The sequence below is a fragment of the Cinclus cinclus genome, chromosome Z, assembly GCF_963662255.1.
Source record: "Cinclus cinclus chromosome Z, bCinCin1.1, whole genome shotgun sequence".
In the NCBI taxonomy this organism is placed as follows: Eukaryota; Metazoa; Chordata; class Aves; order Passeriformes; family Cinclidae; genus Cinclus; species Cinclus cinclus.
Genome location: NC_085084.1, coordinates 29,232,498 through 29,251,576, shown reverse-complemented (window position 1 = coordinate 29,251,576; position 19,079 = coordinate 29,232,498). Strand labels below are relative to the sequence as shown.

Sequence of the window (19,079 nt, the reverse complement as noted above, 5' to 3'; positions counted from 1 at the left end):
CACCTCGACAGTGCACCACTGGCAGTACAGGACAAATCAAGATGCCGTGATCCCCATCCACAAGATGATCCGTGAGCTGGAGGGCCAAGGGGTGGTCAGCAAAACCCACTCACCCTTCAACAGCCCCATCTGGCCTGTGCACAAGTCTGACGGAGAATGGAGATTGACTGTGGACTATCGTACATTGAATGAAGTGACTCCACCGCTGAGCGCTGCCGTGCCGGACATGCTGGAACTCCAGTACGAGCTGGAGTCCAAGGCAGCAAAGTGGTACACCACCATTGACATTGCCAATGCATTTTTCTCCATTCCTCTGGCAACAGAGTGCAGGCCTCAGTTTGCTTTCACCTGGAGGGGCGTGCAGTACACCTGGAACCGACTGCCCCAGGGGTGGAAACACAGCCCCACCATCTGCCATGGACTGATCCAGGCTGCACTGGAAAAGGGTGAGGCTCCCGAACATCTACAGTATATTGATGACATCATTGTGTGGTGGACCACAGCAATAATAGTATTTGTGAAAGAAAAAAATCATCCAGATTCTCCTGAAAGCTGGTTTTGCCATCAAGAAGAGCAAAGTCAAATTTCCTATCTGACAGATCCAGGTCCTGGGAGTAAAGTGGCAAGACAGATGGCATCAGCTTCCTACTGATATCATGAATAAGATCACTGCAATGTCTCCACAGACCAACAGGAAGGAAACACAAGCTTTCCTAGGTGCCATAGGCTTTTGGAGAATGCACATTCCTGAGTACAGCCAGATCGTGAGCCCTCTCTACCTGGTCACCCGGAAGAAGAACGAATTCCACTGGGGCCCTGAGCAGCAGCAAGCCTTTGCCCAGATCAAGCAGGAGATTGCTCATGCTGTAGCCCTCGGCCCAGTCAGGACGGGACCAGAGGTGAAGAATGTGCTTTACTCTGCAGCCGGGAACAAGGGCTTGTCCTGGAGCCTTTGGCAGAAGGTACCTGGCAAGACTCAAAGTTGGCCACTGGGATTTTAGTGGAAGTTGTGGAGGCTCTGAAGCCAACTACACTCCAACAGAGAAGGAGATCTCAACCGCCTAAGAAGTAGTTCAAGCTGCCTCAGAGGTGATTGGCACAGAAGCACAGCTCCTCCTGGCACCCCAACTACCAGTGCTGGGGTGGATGTTTAAAGGGAAGGTGCCCTCTACCCACCACGCCACCGATGCCACATGGAGCAAGTTGATTGCCCTCATCACACAGCGCGCCCGTATCGGAAATCCAAATCACCGTGGGATTTTAGAAATAATTACAAACTGGCCAGAAGGTGAAAACTTTGGTCTCACCAACAAAGAGGAGCAGGAAGAAGTGACCCAGGCTGATGAAGCCCCACCATACAACCAACTGCCAGCAGATTGTTGGGGGTTGGTTCTTTCCCTTTTCCCTCTGTGGAATTTTTCCCATTGTCATGCTAAGATACCTGTTGATTAGGCCCTAATGACAGGGGGAAGGGGGGAGTGGAGGGAAGAAGAAAACCCCATGAGATTCAAACAGCCAGAAGAAGAAACGGAAGGCTCTGGCTCGGCCCATATCATCCATGGAGTTCAGACAAGAAGGAAGATCGCTGTGTCAGCCCCATTTCTGCCATCCCAGCGCCAGGAGCCATCCTCACTGCTGTCAGACCCTGCCCTGCTGCCTTCTCACTTTAACCTGCCATCATCCAGCACTCTGCTGAGCACTGGGACCCACACCGTGAGTGGAGGGCTCTCTCCATCTCTCTCTCCCCCTGGGACAGTGCTGCCATCACTCCCAGCCCTCCTGCAGCTCTACGGGACCTGCCCACCCCCAGTGCCAGGAACTGCAGCTCAGGGAAAAGGTGCCTGCAGCCAGAAAGGACTGGGACTGAGTTACTGCTCTGTTTGTGGGTAATTACATAGCTGTTGTTGTTCTAGTTTGCCTTGTTAGACATATTAGTAAAGAACTGTTATTCCTATCCCCACATCTTTGCCTGAGAGCTCCCTTAATAATTCCAAAATTATAATAATTTGGAGGGAGGAGGGATCACACTTTTCATTTCAAAGGGAGGCTTCTGCCTTTCTTAGCAAATACCTGTCTTTCAAACTAGGACACAGATGAAACTCGCTACGCTCTTTTCACTGACGGTTCCTGTCGCATCGTGGGGATGAACCGGAAGTGGAAAGCAGCCGTAGGGAGCCCCACACGACAGGTTGCACAAGCTACCGAAGGAGAAGGTGGATCAAGTCAACTTGCTGAACTCAAAGCCGTTCAGCTGGCCCTGGACATTGCTGAAAGAGAGAAGTGGCCAGAGCTCTACCTTTACACTGATTCATGGTTGGTAGCTAATGGTCTGTAGGGTTGGCTGAAAAGGTGGAAAAAGGCTAACTGGCAATGGTAGTGAAAAACCAATCTGGGCTGCTGATGAGTGGAAAGACATTCCCACTCGGGTAGAGAAGCTACCCGTAAAAGTCCATCATGTAGATGCCCATGTCCCCAAGAGTCGGGCTAATGAGGAGCACCAACACAATGAGCAAGTAGATCAGGCTGCAAGGATAGAGGTGTCACAGGTAGACTTAGACTGGCAACACAAGGGAGAATTGTTCCTGGCTCGATGGGCCCATGATGCATCAAGGTCATCAAGGCAGGGATGCCACTTAGAAGTGGGTACAAGACTAAGGGGTGGATCTCACCATGGACAGTATTTCCCAGGTTATCCATGACTGTGAGACGTGTGCTGCCATCAAGCAAGCCAAGCGAGTGAAGCCCCTCTGGTATGGGGGGCGGTGGTCCAAATATAAGTATGGGGAGGCCTGGCAGATTGACTACATCACACTGCCTCAGACACACCAGGGCAAGCGCTATGTGCTGACCATGGTGGAAGCCACCCCTGGATGGTTGGAGACCTACCCTGTGCCTCATGCCACTGCCCGCAACACCATCCTGGGCCTGGAAAAGCAAGTCCTTTGGAGACATGGTACCCCTGAGAGAATTGAGTCAGACAATGGGACTCATTTCAAGAACAGCCTCATAAACACCTGGGCTAGGGAACATGGCACTGAGTGAGTATGCAGTATCCCCTACCATGTACCAGCTGCAGGCAAAGTAGAGAGGTACAATGGACTGTTAAAGATCACCTTGAAAGCATTGGGTGGGGACCTTTCAAGAATTAAGAGCAGCATCTAGCAAAGGCCACCTGGTTAGTCAACACCCAAGACTCCACCAACCAAGCAGGCCCTGCCCAGTCTGAGTCTTTGCATATAGTAGACAAAAACAAAGTCCCAGCGGTGTATGTCAGAGGTTTGTTAGAAAAGACAGTTTGAATCTATTCTGCCTCCAGTACAGACCAACCCATTAATGGGATTGTCTTTGCTCAGTGACCAGGTTACACATGGTGGATAATGCAGAAAGATAGAACACAGTGTGTACCTCAGGGAAATCTACTTGTTAAGTAAGAACAATATGTAAATATTACTACTGAATGTCACTGTCATTGTCTGTATATAGCTGTATACTGTGTGTGTATATATATATGTGTGTATATATATATGTATGTATAATGTATGTGTTCATAGAATTGGAATATATATATTAAACATGGCAGTAAGCTGACAATATAGAGCTAAGGGGTAGAATGTCTTGGAGTGACTTTATGATGCCTGCATCCACAATCATCTATTCTGTTGGTGTTGAATATTGTTCTGCAGCTTTAAGACTGGTTCTAGGAGTGAAGGGGGAGAGAAGAGGTGCAGAGTTTGTTATCAGAGACTGCACTTGCTCCCCCACATCCTTCACATAGGCTGTGTTGTCTGCAGTGGACAGCAGGAGAGAGCTCTCCTTTGCTCTTGGTTGGTTTTTCTGGCTGAGGCAGAGAAGCTCCCTAGACTGTGGGGTTTTTTTTTCCTTTTTCTTGGAATTGTTCAAACCTGCTCTGGACTGAAAACCCAGAAGAGCACCTAGAACTCACACCTGCGTCCCACCAGGCCTGGCCTGGGCCACGCCATTTCCCAGCACTGGAGGGACTGAGAACAGACTGAGTAAGCTAGGCTGCAACCCACAGAAGGAACTGTGATCAATTCGTCATCTCTTCGGAGGGGTGAGAAGGCGAGAGATTTTACTGTTTAGTATTGTTTATTTTTGTGCTGGGAAATGCTTTGCCTGTTAAAAAAAGGTTTTTTTCCCCACTTCTCTCTGAAGAAATATTTCCCTGAACCAATTAGAAGAACTGGTTAAATCTGTTTCCTAAAGGGACCCCATTCAGAGGTTTTCTCCCAGTTTTGCCCTAAACCAGGATAGCTCAAAACACAAAAGACTGCAAAATCCAAACAAAAATGAACAAACTTAAAGGAGCTACTTGGTTTCTCTGATTAGTCAAGTTTAGCTAAAGGTCCTTACACTAACTAGAGAGTCTTTGAAAGAGAATAAGCAAAATTTTCAAAGAACTAATATTCTGCATTTGACTTCACACTTTAGTAGCAACTGCTGATTTTTACTCTGGAGACTTACTTTTGGAGCACATGATATCATTACACAATAAAGTTTTGGTGACCATGTCTCTCTAGATTAATTTTATTTCTCTCATGGTGTGTCTGAAAAGTATGGGTGCATCTGTGTATATTCATGTACAAACAGACACACAGATACACACACACACATTTATTTAGCTTAAGATAAATGTGTGTCTGTCTGTCTGTGTACGTGTGAGCAGACATGGATTTGTATGCATGTGTGTTAAATCTACTTCATTTTGCAGGTTTTGGTTTACAGGACCTCTGGTGGACGATCAGTCTGTCTGGAAGAAAAGTACGCCCACAAATATCACATGGAACTAGCTGGGCTTGGGCGCTGGTCCAGGCAGCCTCATTTAAAGCATCAAGATCATAGAAACCTTTGGCTGGAAAATTAGAGAAAGAAAGTATCAGCTTTCATTCTGGAGACCTACATTCAACTCTTTATGGAAAATATTTTCAGGAAATACCTGTTGACTGAGCCTTTCAGTTTAACCAAACCATATTGCTTTTGCAAATGAAAAAGAAAGAAGCAAAAGAGTAAAAAATATATAAAAAAGACTGTGTTTTTGTCCCAGGGGTTGAATTAAAGTAACTTCAAACTGAATAATTTTGTATTGTATGAGAGTACAGAGAAAACATCATGCTGTGTGTTATGATCTGCATTCTCAGCTAATTATTAACATCTTTGCATACATACTTTTATCAGCAAATTCACTTCTTGGCTTTGCTTCAAGCTCTGTTTAACAAGCATGTGTTATCTGACCATGGCTATGGGTGGGACTGTATCGTACTTAAGAATATGCTCTTTGTACTACTCTGGACAAGGGGCCCAGTTTTCTTCCTGTTGGAGACTATGTAAGTTATACTAAAAAGTGGAGTAAATCTTAGATAAGCCTAAAGCCTTACAGACAAAGCCTACAGTACTTTTAAGCCACAACTTCCTGTGGGGTCATTACATTGATGCATCTATTGTCATCTAAACACTAACCCAGCCCTACCCTCAGTTATTTTCCAGTGTGGGAAGAATGACTGCTCTGAAAACTCAGGAGCATTCTTCAAACATTCAGATGTGTTTTCAAGATTTGATTTGGGTAAAAAAAAAATTATCTTGTTTACTTTTATCTTGAAATGAACTTTCCTTCTGAAATGGATTTTCACATAATGTTTCAAACTGATTTGCAATAAGGCCAGGCAGGTTGCTTAATACCTGGATTTAGATCTTAAGGATTTTCATTTGAAGTGCATGCAGAAAAAAATCTACACGGCTCAAATTGAAGACTTATTTGCTTCACCCTTCTTATTAGGTATAACAATATAGAAAAGATTTTAAAATCCATTTTTTTTTTCTTTGAACTGTAGCAGTGGACAGTTTTTAAAAGAAAAGGATTTGTGCATTTAAAAATATTCCGTGGTTTCTGTCATTGGCACATGATAGAGCTCTTCATTAAAGGCCCATACAATTTTAATATGATTCATATCCAATGGTTCACATAACCACAATAAGCCTTAGATCTCTTAATATGCCTGTTCCTAATGTTCTTTTTGTTAGAAGAGCAACCAAGTAGTGTTTCTTTTCTTGGCTGAGACACATATCCCCTTTGCTTGCAGGAAATGAATGTGTATTTTCTGTACTTTGGAAAGTTTATGGAATATTAAAAAAAAAGAAGAGGGAGAACGAGAGATGACTTTCTCCTCCTTGCAGGCATGTATTAGGCATTCCACAAACAAAACACTGTGTAATGAGGGCAGTGCTTGTTTTCCTGTGAGTTTCTTGAGTTTTCAGAAAAAGATTTATGTAAGTTATAAAAAATTTTATGTAAGCAGTTAATATTTCAGAGCTTTTATGGAACATTGTCTATTTCATTCAACAACAGGGGTAATTCTTACCCCCTGAGCTGAGAAAATGTGGGACATGCAGTACATGCATGTGGTCTGAAGGTCAGTTATAGCATTTACCACATGACCAAGAGTAAGTTCTTATGGTAAAAGAACAACACTGAGATTATTTTCTCAAGGCCAGGAGTATGAGGCAGCTGCAGGGGGAACAACAGTTTTAGCTCAAGCTACAAAACTGATCAGGCTTGCATCAGCAGGCATTTAGGGACAGACGCTGGAAGCAGGTCAGCATCCCCAGAGGAACCGTGGGCACACAACACCTCACAGGAGATGTGAGGCGCCTGATATGAGTCATTGAGTAAATGAGACAACTTTCTGATTCAATTCTGGGAGCCTTTGCTAGATTGTTTTCTCAAAGAGTGGTTATCCTTCTGCTTCCACTCCTTCAAAATAAGAATAGAGTATTTCAAAATAACCTGATTTGCCTTTTGCATCCTCCTCTTTCACATGGAATTCTCATTTTCTCCATCTGTTTTACCACACAGTGTGTAAAAATTAAAAAGTGCTTAACATCTAAAAAAGCAAATACAATGAAGATGTCTTTTGAACACATCTTTTACTGCAGATTCAACTATGCCACTTGGCATCTGTTAACCAAGTTCCGGTTTTATATTATTTGAACTTTGATTATTATTTTGAACATCTGGTTAGTGTTCTCAGTGATCCTGCTCTCTTCTGCATGTCTTCTGAGGACATATTTCTTTGTACTGCTGTAAACTGATCTAGTGTATGACTCTTTCACAAGTGAGTTGTAGGAGACTTTGTCTACTTTTCCAGACATTATGGGAAGCTGAGGGAAATTGTGGGGAATAAAAAAAGCGTGTGTAAATTAAATGCCTGTGAAGAAGTGGTCCAAACTTGGCCCAAAGTAGCTAAGACCAGCTGGTAGGGCCAGGGAAAGCATCCAGCAGGAAAGGTGAAATAACTTTATGTGGGAATAGGGAAGTCCTGGGAACAGCTTCCAGGCAAAGCATGGACAGGAATTTGTGAACATACAACCCTGGGATATATATTGCAGCCCATCTCTGTGGGTGCTGGGCATCGTCAGTGTTCATTGATTTGAAGAAGTGGAATCTTAGAAAACAGAACCCGTATAAACATGTACAATTGGCAAAAAAAAAAAAAAAGGTTTACTTTGTACTACCTATATTTTTTTCTCCACTGTGTTCATAATACACTGCCTCACAATGAAAGCTTCTCAGACTTGTAAATAAAAAGGGATCAATAACATCTACAGGCTGTTGACTGTAGAAGAAGAATCTGGCTGAAGTATCTACACCTATGTTGCCTGAGGGTATTTTAATGATTCTGTGTCCTGTCTGCACGTTATTCTTGGATGGTTTTGCTCGTTTTAAGTCATGCCTGTCTACAGCGTTAAAAGAAGTCAAAAATAGTAATGTAGCTGTGAAACATGCTGCTGATCTATTTGTGTTTTCATTCAGGACACATTGGCATACACAGGGGAGTGTGGCAGGAGGCATGTTCCATAGATAATAACTACTTTTACTTCTATGGATGCTTTGAAGGAAAGCTTAAAACAAGGTCTTGTAAGTAAACTTACAAAGAGAACAAAGTACTTGCACACTGTTTACCTATTGCTATGAAATACTTTTATAATTCTTCCTACTTCTTTGCTCATCTCTCTTGATTTTGTCTGTGGCTTACCTTGCACGGGTCTGACTTCAGGCACTTTGGGTTCTGGCCTTCTCAGGTGCTTGGGGAGGTTGTCATTCTCCTGGTGCCATTTTTTCAGGCATTGTGGCTCATGTATACTAATAGATTTTGTTCCATACTCACGGCCACATATGTAGCAAACCACTGTTGGTGGCCGTCTTATCACTTTTGCCTGCAAATAACAATGGTGAAGAAGAAAAAATGTGGTTTTCAATATTAATTTTGAATCAGAACAACTCTCTACAAAAACATGTAGATAATGTAATGTAGATAAAGAATCTGATATCTGTGTAACTGTTTCTTTGAGTCTGGTTTTGTTTGGAATCAGTCCAGAGGCCTGCAAGAGATACTGTCTCACTAACTGGGCACCTGGAACAGGCAGATTTCTTCCGCAGATGCTGGGCTGAAAATTCATGTGTGTGACTAATCAATACTTAGCTGTGTTAAGTTTCATCTATTTTAATTTCATACCTTCAAGTTCTTCATATGCAGAAACAATACCTCTGCTTTATCAGGTTGAAATGCAACATCCATCTTAAATCATTGAAGCCATTTTTTAATTATCAAGCAGAAGTAATATGGAAAGCAGCAACAAAAGCTTCATCAGCTGAACTCTTCATGTCTACTATAGTAAGAGAAAGACTCCATCTTCCACCAGAAGACAGCTCAAACCAACTGTGTCGTGCCTTAATTATCTCTCTTAAGATGGACAGCAAGGGCAGCTCTCCCAAGAGGTAATTGTGGTTCTTTACCCCACTTTTGCCACAGATCAGTTATCTGGTGGAATTATTGGCCTTCAAAGATTAAAATAAGTCCAGGATATTTCAGGATGAGGGGAAAAATAGGAAGTGATATTTGCCAATCCCAAAGGCCTTGGTGTGAACTTTGCCAGTGATTGCAGCAAGGGTAGAACTGGACTCTAAGCAAGTCATTGTTTCAACACTGAAGATCTGCTTTTGTTCTCAGTGAAAAACAGCTCAACAACAGAAGAAAAAAATTCCTCCACCCCAAATCTCACAAATACATAATCTAAGGTTCAAAAATGTATAATTACTGTGGTATTGCAGATTATGGACTCAGCTGTGTCTTTAGGCGCATCTTGGGCTAGGTGTGGTCTAAGTACCAGCTGAGCTCCAGGAAGTAGAATAAAAACATGCATAGAGAAGAACTTTGAGGCACATAGATGGGTCTCACAACTGCCAGCATTTCCTACACTTCTGACTGCAGAATACCAGTAAGAGATGAGCTATTCCCTGCCCTCCTCACAGACAACCATGCCAGACCAAATACAGGAAACCTTTCTCACTCAAACAAGAGTGGTGGGGGTTTCATTTTTTCCTCTGCTGCTCTGTAAGACAAAGCATAACCTGTTCCCGTATTTATGACTCTTTCTGTCAGCCCATCAATGTGTTCATGAAATTCTGGGAAGATCTTCTCATATTTATGTTGCAGTCTGAAAATGTCATTAGTGAACAATCTGCATAAGATTGCCTTCCTGAATCACACATGTAATCTCACTTTCATAAAAGTAATACTACTCTATAAAGTGGTTTTTTTTCTGAGAAAAATTGGACTTCATCTGGAAAGTTCTCCCAGTGTCTTAAAATGTAACATCCAAAGATGGGCTCTCCAAGGACATTTTCATCTTCTTAACTTTCAAATGTAATTTCCTTGCTATCTTTGATAACACAGTACTTTACATAAGCATATTTTCTAATATATATAAAAATACAGCCTTATTCTTCTATTTTTTAGATGAATACAGCAACAGCTGTTTTAAAAACACCTTGTAACTTTTCATTATCAAATTTCACCTATTTCTTTACTTCTGTGAGCTATAACTTGTCTGATTTTGAAGTAAGACTTTGGGTCGAGATAAAAAGTGTTCTGAAGACACACTATACATTTATTTGTAGGCTCTGGAGAGCTTTAGATAAGGATACTACAATCTAAACTCCTGAGGTTAGAGAACTCTTTTTAATGTGCATGGCTGTTGTGGGTATAGTTTTAGAAATAATTTCTTAAAAATAAGCTAGGTGTAAAATTAGTGGGATCACACTTTCCCTACAAGTTCTCATTAGCTGAGTTCTTGCCATTCATTTAAATGGTCACTTATTGGCTGTGAACTAGGAAAGAGCAATTTGATTCACATTTAGTTTGTAGGGACTCTTCATATACTAACAGAATAGGAAAAAGAAACCCTAGTACAAATGCAGAAATCTCTTCAAGTAGAAATGCCTGTATTTTGCAATTTCCATAATTAAAAATAGTACAGAAACTATAGGAGAAAGCAGAATTAATTAAAAGGAATCAGGTTACTCTTCAGATAGAATTATTCCAGAAAAATTCTGAGACTGACCCATCACCACACATATAATCATATACACAAATTCTTTTCTGCACACAACCTGAAAGAGATTAGCCTAAAAATTGGTAGTAACAGATTTTTCTATTTTTAACTGTGGAATCCAAGATATGATAAGCTTTTACTTGGACTCTACCACTGATGATATTTACCCTTCATTTCTTTTTATTTTCAGTGTGCCTATCCCAAATGTCACATCTGGAGGCCTGCAGTTTGAAACAAAACTATTTTTGGAAACACCGCAATTTTCCAACCCAAACTACTCACAGGCCAGTGGCTAGGCTGTCTGTTCACTGCTTTGTTTTTAACTTTCAAAAAGGGTTGCACAGAAGGTCTGTTCCTGAGGATATGTGTTATTATAAAAATACCTACAAATACCTAACAGTGTAGTTAGGCTTTCCTCTGGTGTCTCAGTATTTTCTTTTTTACTCCAAGACTGCTAAGTATGTCTGCGTGACTATGAATGAAGTTATTTAGCTCAGAGGGCTATGCAACTATGTATTTTCAATAGACCTGACATTACTTAAGGTTAGCCCCAGGCTGATGTTATGGTGTTACTTGAGGTCAAATCCTTCCATACTGCACAAACCTTTTTATTTCTTCTTAAGTACACACAATAAGACTGAATTCTGAACTCCCCAACATAAATATTTATCATCCAGGACTGCACACACCTCTGCCCTTCTTATTTGTCTAATTATTCATGTATTTTAATGGGAAGGGGGGGGCATCCTGCTCTACGACGGAGCTCTTGACATAAACTTGAATTGCCAAAGGATTAGGGGCTCAGGAAAAGATTGGTAAAAGCACTTACCAGCAGCATTCTATTGTATGAAAGCAGTCCTTTCCTCACATTCCTCTCTGCCAAGTAAAAGGCATTTTGCATAAGGATCATGGACAAGGTATAGCATGGTTCTCATGACCATCCAAAGCTGCACTTCACAGCCTACCAAATCTTTGAAACAGACTCAACAGCACTCATGTTAGAATCATATGTCTGTGTAGAAAAATTACCTTGAACAGCAAGGTAATTCTGCAAGATGATACATATAATCAAAAATACTACTCCACTGGAAGCATGGAATATCCCATTTTTCTCCTGATGTGCTTTCTTTTTAAACTAAGTACAATGAATATGGCATTCATGTACAAGCAAAGGAAGGAAGCTTGTCATTCCCAATGATAATGCTCAGTAAGTGTAATTCAAAGCATCCATTCACTATCCATTCTCATCTAAATTTCTATATTTGCAAATTTATTTGTCAGTATTCTCCTAGGAAGGGTATCAAAAGCACTGCAATGAGACACTAAAAGCTCATCATTGACTTTCCACCTTCATTAGAATTATACTGCACCTGAAGAAATCTTCCCTTTACCAAGATGCTACGTGGCTTTATGCTAGAGCAAAATAGAGCATCAAAGTTCTTGCTACACAAGTTTTCAAGACTTACGCTGTGTTAAAATGCATTACAATTCAGCAAAGGAAAATCAGTGAAATCTTTTTAGGTAGTTAATCAGATAAGAAGAAAACAGCAGATGGCAGCACCATTTAATAGGCTTTTAAGATCAGCATTATCTATTGTGAAAAACCCCTAACACATATACACACAGGAAGTTATTGACGCTCACTTGCATGTATCACATATTTTGTCTATGAAACAATAGAATACAGACTCTGTTTTAGTGCAAGTCTGAGTTTCAGTAGCTGCAGACACCACTTCCATTGTTTGGGGTATCACAGCAGAATCCAAAGCAGATTTTCTGAGCTGATGTGATTCCTTGAGAGTCCCTAAGCCTAGGCTGTTATTTTAAACAGACAGACATGATTACCTCAAATGTGTTAATTGATTCTGACAGCGAAGACAGGTACCGAAAGAGGCAGTTTACAGATGTTGTTCAGTCTCCACTTCTAAAGAAATTTAATGCAGAACTGAGAATTTGTCATTAATGATTCTGGCCTAATTGATGCCATACTTGCTAAAGGAGAAAGAACTCCCTTTTAGCACACAGGCAGAGGCATACAGGGAGAAGTGCTTGCAGTTGTAATGTTAAAATGCACTTTACACGGTGTACCACTAAACCAGTCAGAAGTTTATTTTGAAAATGAGGAAAATCCAGCTATTTCATATAGGACATTTTTCATTGTATACATTTATTTGACAGTAGCACTACATCTCTTAGATACACTTACATAAGGACTGGGTGTTCTCTTTCAGTTATTGCTTTCCTCTGATGTTCTACTGAACCAGGACTTTAAGCAAGTACTTAAATAATTCACTGTCACAGTGAGTCTGTTACATGAGACCAGGACTGCCCCAAATGTTTTCCGGCCAGGATCAAAACAGTAGCCATTTCACTCCACCACTAGTGAAGCACTATTTTTAAACAGAATTAATAAGCAGCTGAGTAGCTGGTAAGGTGAGCAAAATTAAAACCATATGCTGGAAAAAGAGGAAGATTTTAGTGGAGATACAGACCTTGTCCCTGATCATAACTAATCTGCAGTTATTCCATAAGCTTAGTGCTTTTCTACACCCTTCAGTGTGTGGACCTTTCAAAATGTTCAGCTGGAAATGAAGATCCTCTCACAGAGAATTTAAACCTACAGGAAAGTGGCTTCCTTTGACAACTTCTTGTAAGCTGTCTGCAAGTCCTGAAGAACCCCTTGGATCACAGGATATTTCTTTCAATCTTCCCACCCCACCTCTGCCTTTAACACATAACTCTGTACCAAAAAACAGCTCTAAAAGCAATACAGCAATAGACCTCAGAGAGGTAAAATCCATCATCCCTTCCTGAAAGTCATTGTTAGTAACAAAGTCCCTCAAAGTCAATTACAAACTGCAAGCTATACAGCTTCATTAGTTCTGCTGCAACTGATGAACTGAAACTGCTTGGAAGTAAATGAGGAAACCTGTTGTTCACACAGAAGGAAGAACAGATTTGAACAGATTTAACTTTGGCTCTGCAGAGCTCACAGAAGTCAAAAGTGGTAATAATGTTGTTGTTCAACAAGTCAGCAGATGTGAGTGAATCCACAAAGGGAGCAGGGCCGTTGTGCAAGAGGGTAACATTTTTTACAGAGTCACTGTCAGTGCCAAACCACATTATAAACTTCTTTTTTTCTTTCTTTTTTTTCTTCTTTTATTATGGTATCATTATTATAGAAAATTGCTGTCACCCTCTCTTTTTTAATCTACAGAATTATGTGTGATAGATTAAACTTTCTGCTTCAGACCCATGCATTTCCTTAAACAATCACCTTTAGAGCAATGACAGTTCTTTGGGAAAGGGCACAATGTAGTGTCAACAGCACCACTTTTTCTACAGCTATAAATGCAGCTGTGCAGCACTTTGAACTGCTTATGGATGATGCAAAATTTGCTGAGGAGTGAACCTTAATTTGCCAAAATATATCAATTAGTGGCCTCATAGAGCATAATAAAAAAGGGCTCATGAAGTCTTAAGTCTCATGTGAGCTTCAGTATTGTAAGCTTCAGTCTATGTGAGCTAAGGTGATGCCATTATCTTAATTTTACTCAGCAGCTAGTAAACCAACGTTATATACTTTGCCTTCAAAAGCATCTTAAGAAATGCTCTGCAGAGCATTGCATTCCTCTGGTGACAGAGAGATAAATCCCATTTTCAAAAGTAATGTAGGCAATCAGGATTCCAACCCACATTTGAAAGCAAAAAGGGCTATTTAATTTGGACACTGGGCCTAAATTTAGACATCTATCTTACAAAACTCCTGGCCAGAAGACAGTTTGTGCAGAAACAAATACAAAAAAGAAAAAAAAAAAAAAAAAAAGAAAAAAAAAATCCCATTTTCCAAAACTCTGTGTAGCTTTTGGATAATGTGAATCAGCTTCTTTATTCTTGGATACTGAATCAAATTCAGTGGAAAAAAATGTGCAGTCTTATTTATTTTTTGTTGTTATACCCAGAACTCCTGCCTTTGAACATGCAGTCCTCAGTAAACTCATGTTGCATGCCAAGGTTAAGAATAACAGTAAAATATGAAAATCATGTTTTGAAGTGCTGGATACTTGCAGGACAATGAAACACTGCATTTTGTGTTAACTAAATAAAAATACCTAAATCTCCTAAAACACATGACATCCAAACTTTGCCTAAGCTGCTTAATAGAATCTCCTACGGAACACAGCAATATCCCAGGGAATCAAGCAATGGTCCCTCTTGGGGATATAACTCTTAAAGGACAGCAGAGAACCCAACTACTCCCATTCAAAAGGAAAATCAAAATAAAGAGGAATAAATAGTTTCCCTTACTCCCTTCCCAGTACTTCCCTTTCCTTTATCCTCTGTTTATCAGAGAAACATTTGCATGGAGCTAAAAGAAGAAAAGTGATTTTAAATTTGATGGCAAGACAGTCTCCCCTGGAGTGCCAAGCATCAAGATGCATCCACACCCTTTCATACAGCATATGCGTAGCAATTTACCTGGTCTGATAGAACTGGTGCACCCATGCTCATTCCTTGACCGGCCTTAGATGCATTTGCACGTGCTGAGCCAGTTCCAGACCTTGGTAGCCTCGCACCACTTCTACCTCCTTTGCAACACCTTTCGTGCACTGGGAGACGGTCAGGAAAAAAGGTCCGGCCACAGTTTCTACAGGGCACAAGCTGGGCTTGAGCACTATAATAAGCAGCTTCATTTTCATTTGCAAGCATATAAGAAGCAGAACCAGTAAGGACCTCAGGTTTCTGGGGCTCTGGCCTTCTAAGGTGCTTTGGTAGCTGACTGTTCTCAATATGCCACTTCTGCAGGCACTTAGGTTCGTGTATAGCAATAGAATGTGACCCAAATTCTCTGGCACATATATAGCATATCTTGAAGGGAGGTCTTCTTGAGAAGGGTGTTTGAGACATGTCTAAAGAGTTTGACTGTTATGATATTATTGCAGTGCCCGGTCACCTTTTCTGGGATCCAGCTTCTAGATGTACTACTTTGGGAAGAATTCTGGGAAGATCTGGCACATTAGATGGTGAAACTTGCTCTAAAGGCAAGGTGGTAGAGATACAGATAGGGCTTCTTCAGCACTTGATAGAATACTACATGTTTTATTCACATTCTTTTTCTTGATATTTGTTTCTATGAAGGGTATCACATTTCAGGAAGTTTCTCTCTCTCCTACACATAAAGAGTTTGGGAAAGTCTGTTGTTCAGGATGATTCTACATGTTCTTAATCCATTTCCACGAGCTGAAATATATTAGGGACTTCAGAGCTGGAACAGTGAACCTAATGGCAGTTTCAGTAGAGAAAGGAGGTTTCTGTGTGTTTTCCTTTTGTCTTTTGTTCTTACATGACCCTGAAACAAATGAAATTAGTGTGAATTAATATATGTGTTCTCTTTACTTGAGGTTACCAACCATTAGTTTATCACAAGGCACATCTGTCATATTTTCAAATAGCAGATAAATAATATCAAATATATTCTTATCCACAGTGATCAGCTGAACAAATCTGAAATTCTGGTCCCAGAGGATATAAAATCATGAAGGACATGAGAGAAGATGGGTTTGCACAAACTTAAGGTGATGACATGCAAGTAGTTTGGTGTATAACTAATATGCCTTATTTTCAGTTACTGATAGATAGAACTGGTATTTCTGGGAGTCTTCAATTTATAAGCCCTTGAAACTGATACTTAAATGGTATTTCCCTGTCTCCAGAGACATAAGAAAAAAGATCCCTCAGTAGAGAGACGTGAATGTCCAATCTACAAAGGGACAGTCAGAAAGCAAAGTGTTCCCAGTCAGCATTTGTGGTGTCTCAAATTCTCTGACCAGTCTTGATTGTCCCAGTACAAGACAGTTATTAATGAAATGGAGCAGGTTTTTCAATAAGGCATACTGAGGTGCTTTGGGGGCTGAAGCACATGCTGGATGAGAGAAAGGGCACTGCATTTGTTTAGTCTCCAGACAGTAGTAAATATTTTTCAGTTTTTCAATGTCCAGTCTACCACTGTAAACAGATACATTTGTGCTTTATCCCTTAAATGTTAATTTCTTACAATATTTTGTACTGGTATCCCAAGGATTAGAAAATATAATTCAGACATACACATGTATGGCAGAGGCTACTGTTTTAATTGCAAGGAAAAATAAAAAAACGTAACTAGCACTTTGCATAGATAGGTATCTGCCAAGGACAATCTACTTTACCTATAATAGAAGAAATCTCTGGCAAAAATCATCTTGCCCTTACTGAATACTCCAGACTTCATCTCAGTCTTTCCAAACTTGTAGGGGATTCCTAACACACAAACATATCCACACTGGCTGTCTTGGTGTCTTGGTTCACTTCCTTCGCTGCAAGGATCCAACCTGGATCTTTTTACTGCTTTTTTGCCATTGTCACCATTGAAGACTTTGCTCCCACTCAACAGCATTTTCACCTGTATCTGTCCTACCTCTGAACCCACGGGCTGACTTTTATTATACCCAAGTGCAATGACACAGTTTTGTCATTACCTTTGAGATGACAAACTTAAACTTTGTCTGTATCACTGAGAAGCAATGGAGCTCATTTTAGTGTCTTACAAATATTCTAGAGGGTATCTTAAATACAGGGGCAACACTGAAAAGACAAGTTGTCACCACATTCATGTGAATAGTCATCCTTTTGCCAGGCACACAAAAATGTTTAAATTACTGTATTGACACTGCTTGCTTAAATACTCACAAAGCTGCATATTTCTGGGACACCTGGGATACTTATTTTACAAAAAAAAATCCTGTGAAGCTCATATTTATTTGTAGGCAAAGTGGAAAATGTGAAGGCCATCATACCTGGTCTGTGATTTGTACTGGAACAAATCTCTATGAGCAAGTATGTTGTAGTTAACTGTTAAAAATAAAATTCTTGAGGGCCATTATACTTTGTGCATTCAAAGTTAATACCTAGCCCAAAACTCTATTATAGCTACAGTCTTTTGAAAACCGGGATAATGTGGCTGTAGTATCCTCACATGTCTGAAGCTACCAGGTATATCAGGTACATATAATCTATGCTGATGGTTACACAAAACTATAGCACTGGAATTTTTAGTTCAGATACCAAAATAACATGTTCAGCGGTATGTGATATTTACATGTGCAAACTAGTATTTAGGCTACTGTACTACAAGACTGTTTTAAAAACTGGGAGAGTTTCCAAGGAGGGTGGCCCATAGGATGAATCAAAGTTGGGAAGTAGCCAAGCTCTTTAGGAGGATGAAGAGAATGGAGGGCCAGAGAAACATTAAAGGGTCATGAAGGCAGGGGAGATAAGGGTTATTGGCAGGTCACAGGAAGGGAGCATCAGAAAGTTCAGTAACATTGCAGGGAAGTTATGAACTTTGAAAGGTCCTATTTATGTCCTATTTACTGATTTATGTCAGAATGAAACTTTCTTGTACCTGAGAGGATTCTTAAAGCAACAGTGAACACTGAACTGCCTGCCATATGAAGAATGTTAGGTGACTAAATCTGTTGCCATTAGGAATGAATCAGTCAATAAAAGATGCTATAAACAATCTATTAACAATATAACCTATTGTTGGATTTCCAAGATTTCTATTGTAAATACTTCATAAGAGAATTATGCTTCCTTGTGGGGATTACACCATTTGGACTGCATTTATTCTTGCCAAGTGGATTGTTATTATTTGGAAAATTCCTATAAATTCAGTGTGAAATGAAAAGGCATATGAGCAGTTCAGATCTTCCCTCAAGCTCAGTGGTAAAGATGTGGAAGTAGATCAGGACTGGGATTTAACAATTTGAAACATAAAACTTTCTTACGGGTTTGTTGTTTTTTGTTTGTTTGTTCGTTATTTTTTTTAATGTTGCAACATGTTTTAATGAAGCAGGAAGGTACAGTTGATCATTGCATATAGCTATGGGAAAACATTTCCTCTGCAATTCCACTGAGGACAATATTTAAAAACAATTTCATGAACTGCAGTGACAGGTCACTTATAACTAGTGGAGAAATTCAGTGTAATTAAAAGCAAATGAAATACTATGACTAATTTAGAATCAGGATAAGAACTTCAGTCTAACTAAAATAGAACAGAATGATGAGAGCACAAACAGCTCAATACATCTATCATTTTCTTGTCCTGAAGTGGGAATGGGAACCCTTGCACACAGGTTTTAAACTTCACCTAATCATTGCAACAATAACATTATTGCAACAACAGCAGCAATAGCATTATTAATCACTGCAACAACAGCATTATTAATAATGTTTCACTTATGCTGCCTTCTGTTAGCCAGCATGTGTAATTCAACCTATAGAGGCAGAAACTTCTTCCCTGAAACAGCCTTCGTTATGTCTTGTGTCAGTGTTGGATCTTGGAAGCAAAGTTGACACATACGTTTCCTATTTCCTGTATGCAGCCCATTTCTGAAGAGCGACCCTCTCTGTTTTTCATCTCTCTTGATTCTCTCATGTAAACAATTCCTCAAAAACCATTATAAAGTAATTTTATAAGCCTGGATTCCTTGACTGAATTGAACAAAACATACTTGCATTAGCTGGGGGATTAAACTGTTTCCAATGAATCCTCAACACTACTGCTTTTGACTTAGCTAGAATTCCACACAGAGGCCTCTCAGCTATAGAAAAACCTGAGTTTTCCGTAT

At 40.2% G+C, this 19,079-nt stretch overlaps 1 protein-coding gene across 1 annotated transcript; it reads right to left on the bottom strand.

Moving 5' to 3' along the window:
* Positions 1-4,718: 4,718 nt before the first annotated feature.
* Positions 4,719-16,840, bottom strand: ZNF475 (zinc finger protein 475). The gene is given in 5 exon segments (XM_062513878.1): positions 4,719-4,870; positions 8,049-8,229; positions 14,887-15,476; positions 15,479-15,538; positions 16,657-16,840. Coding segments are annotated over 5 exon segments (1,167 nt in total).
* Between the last annotated feature and the right edge of the window lie 2,239 nt (positions 16,841-19,079).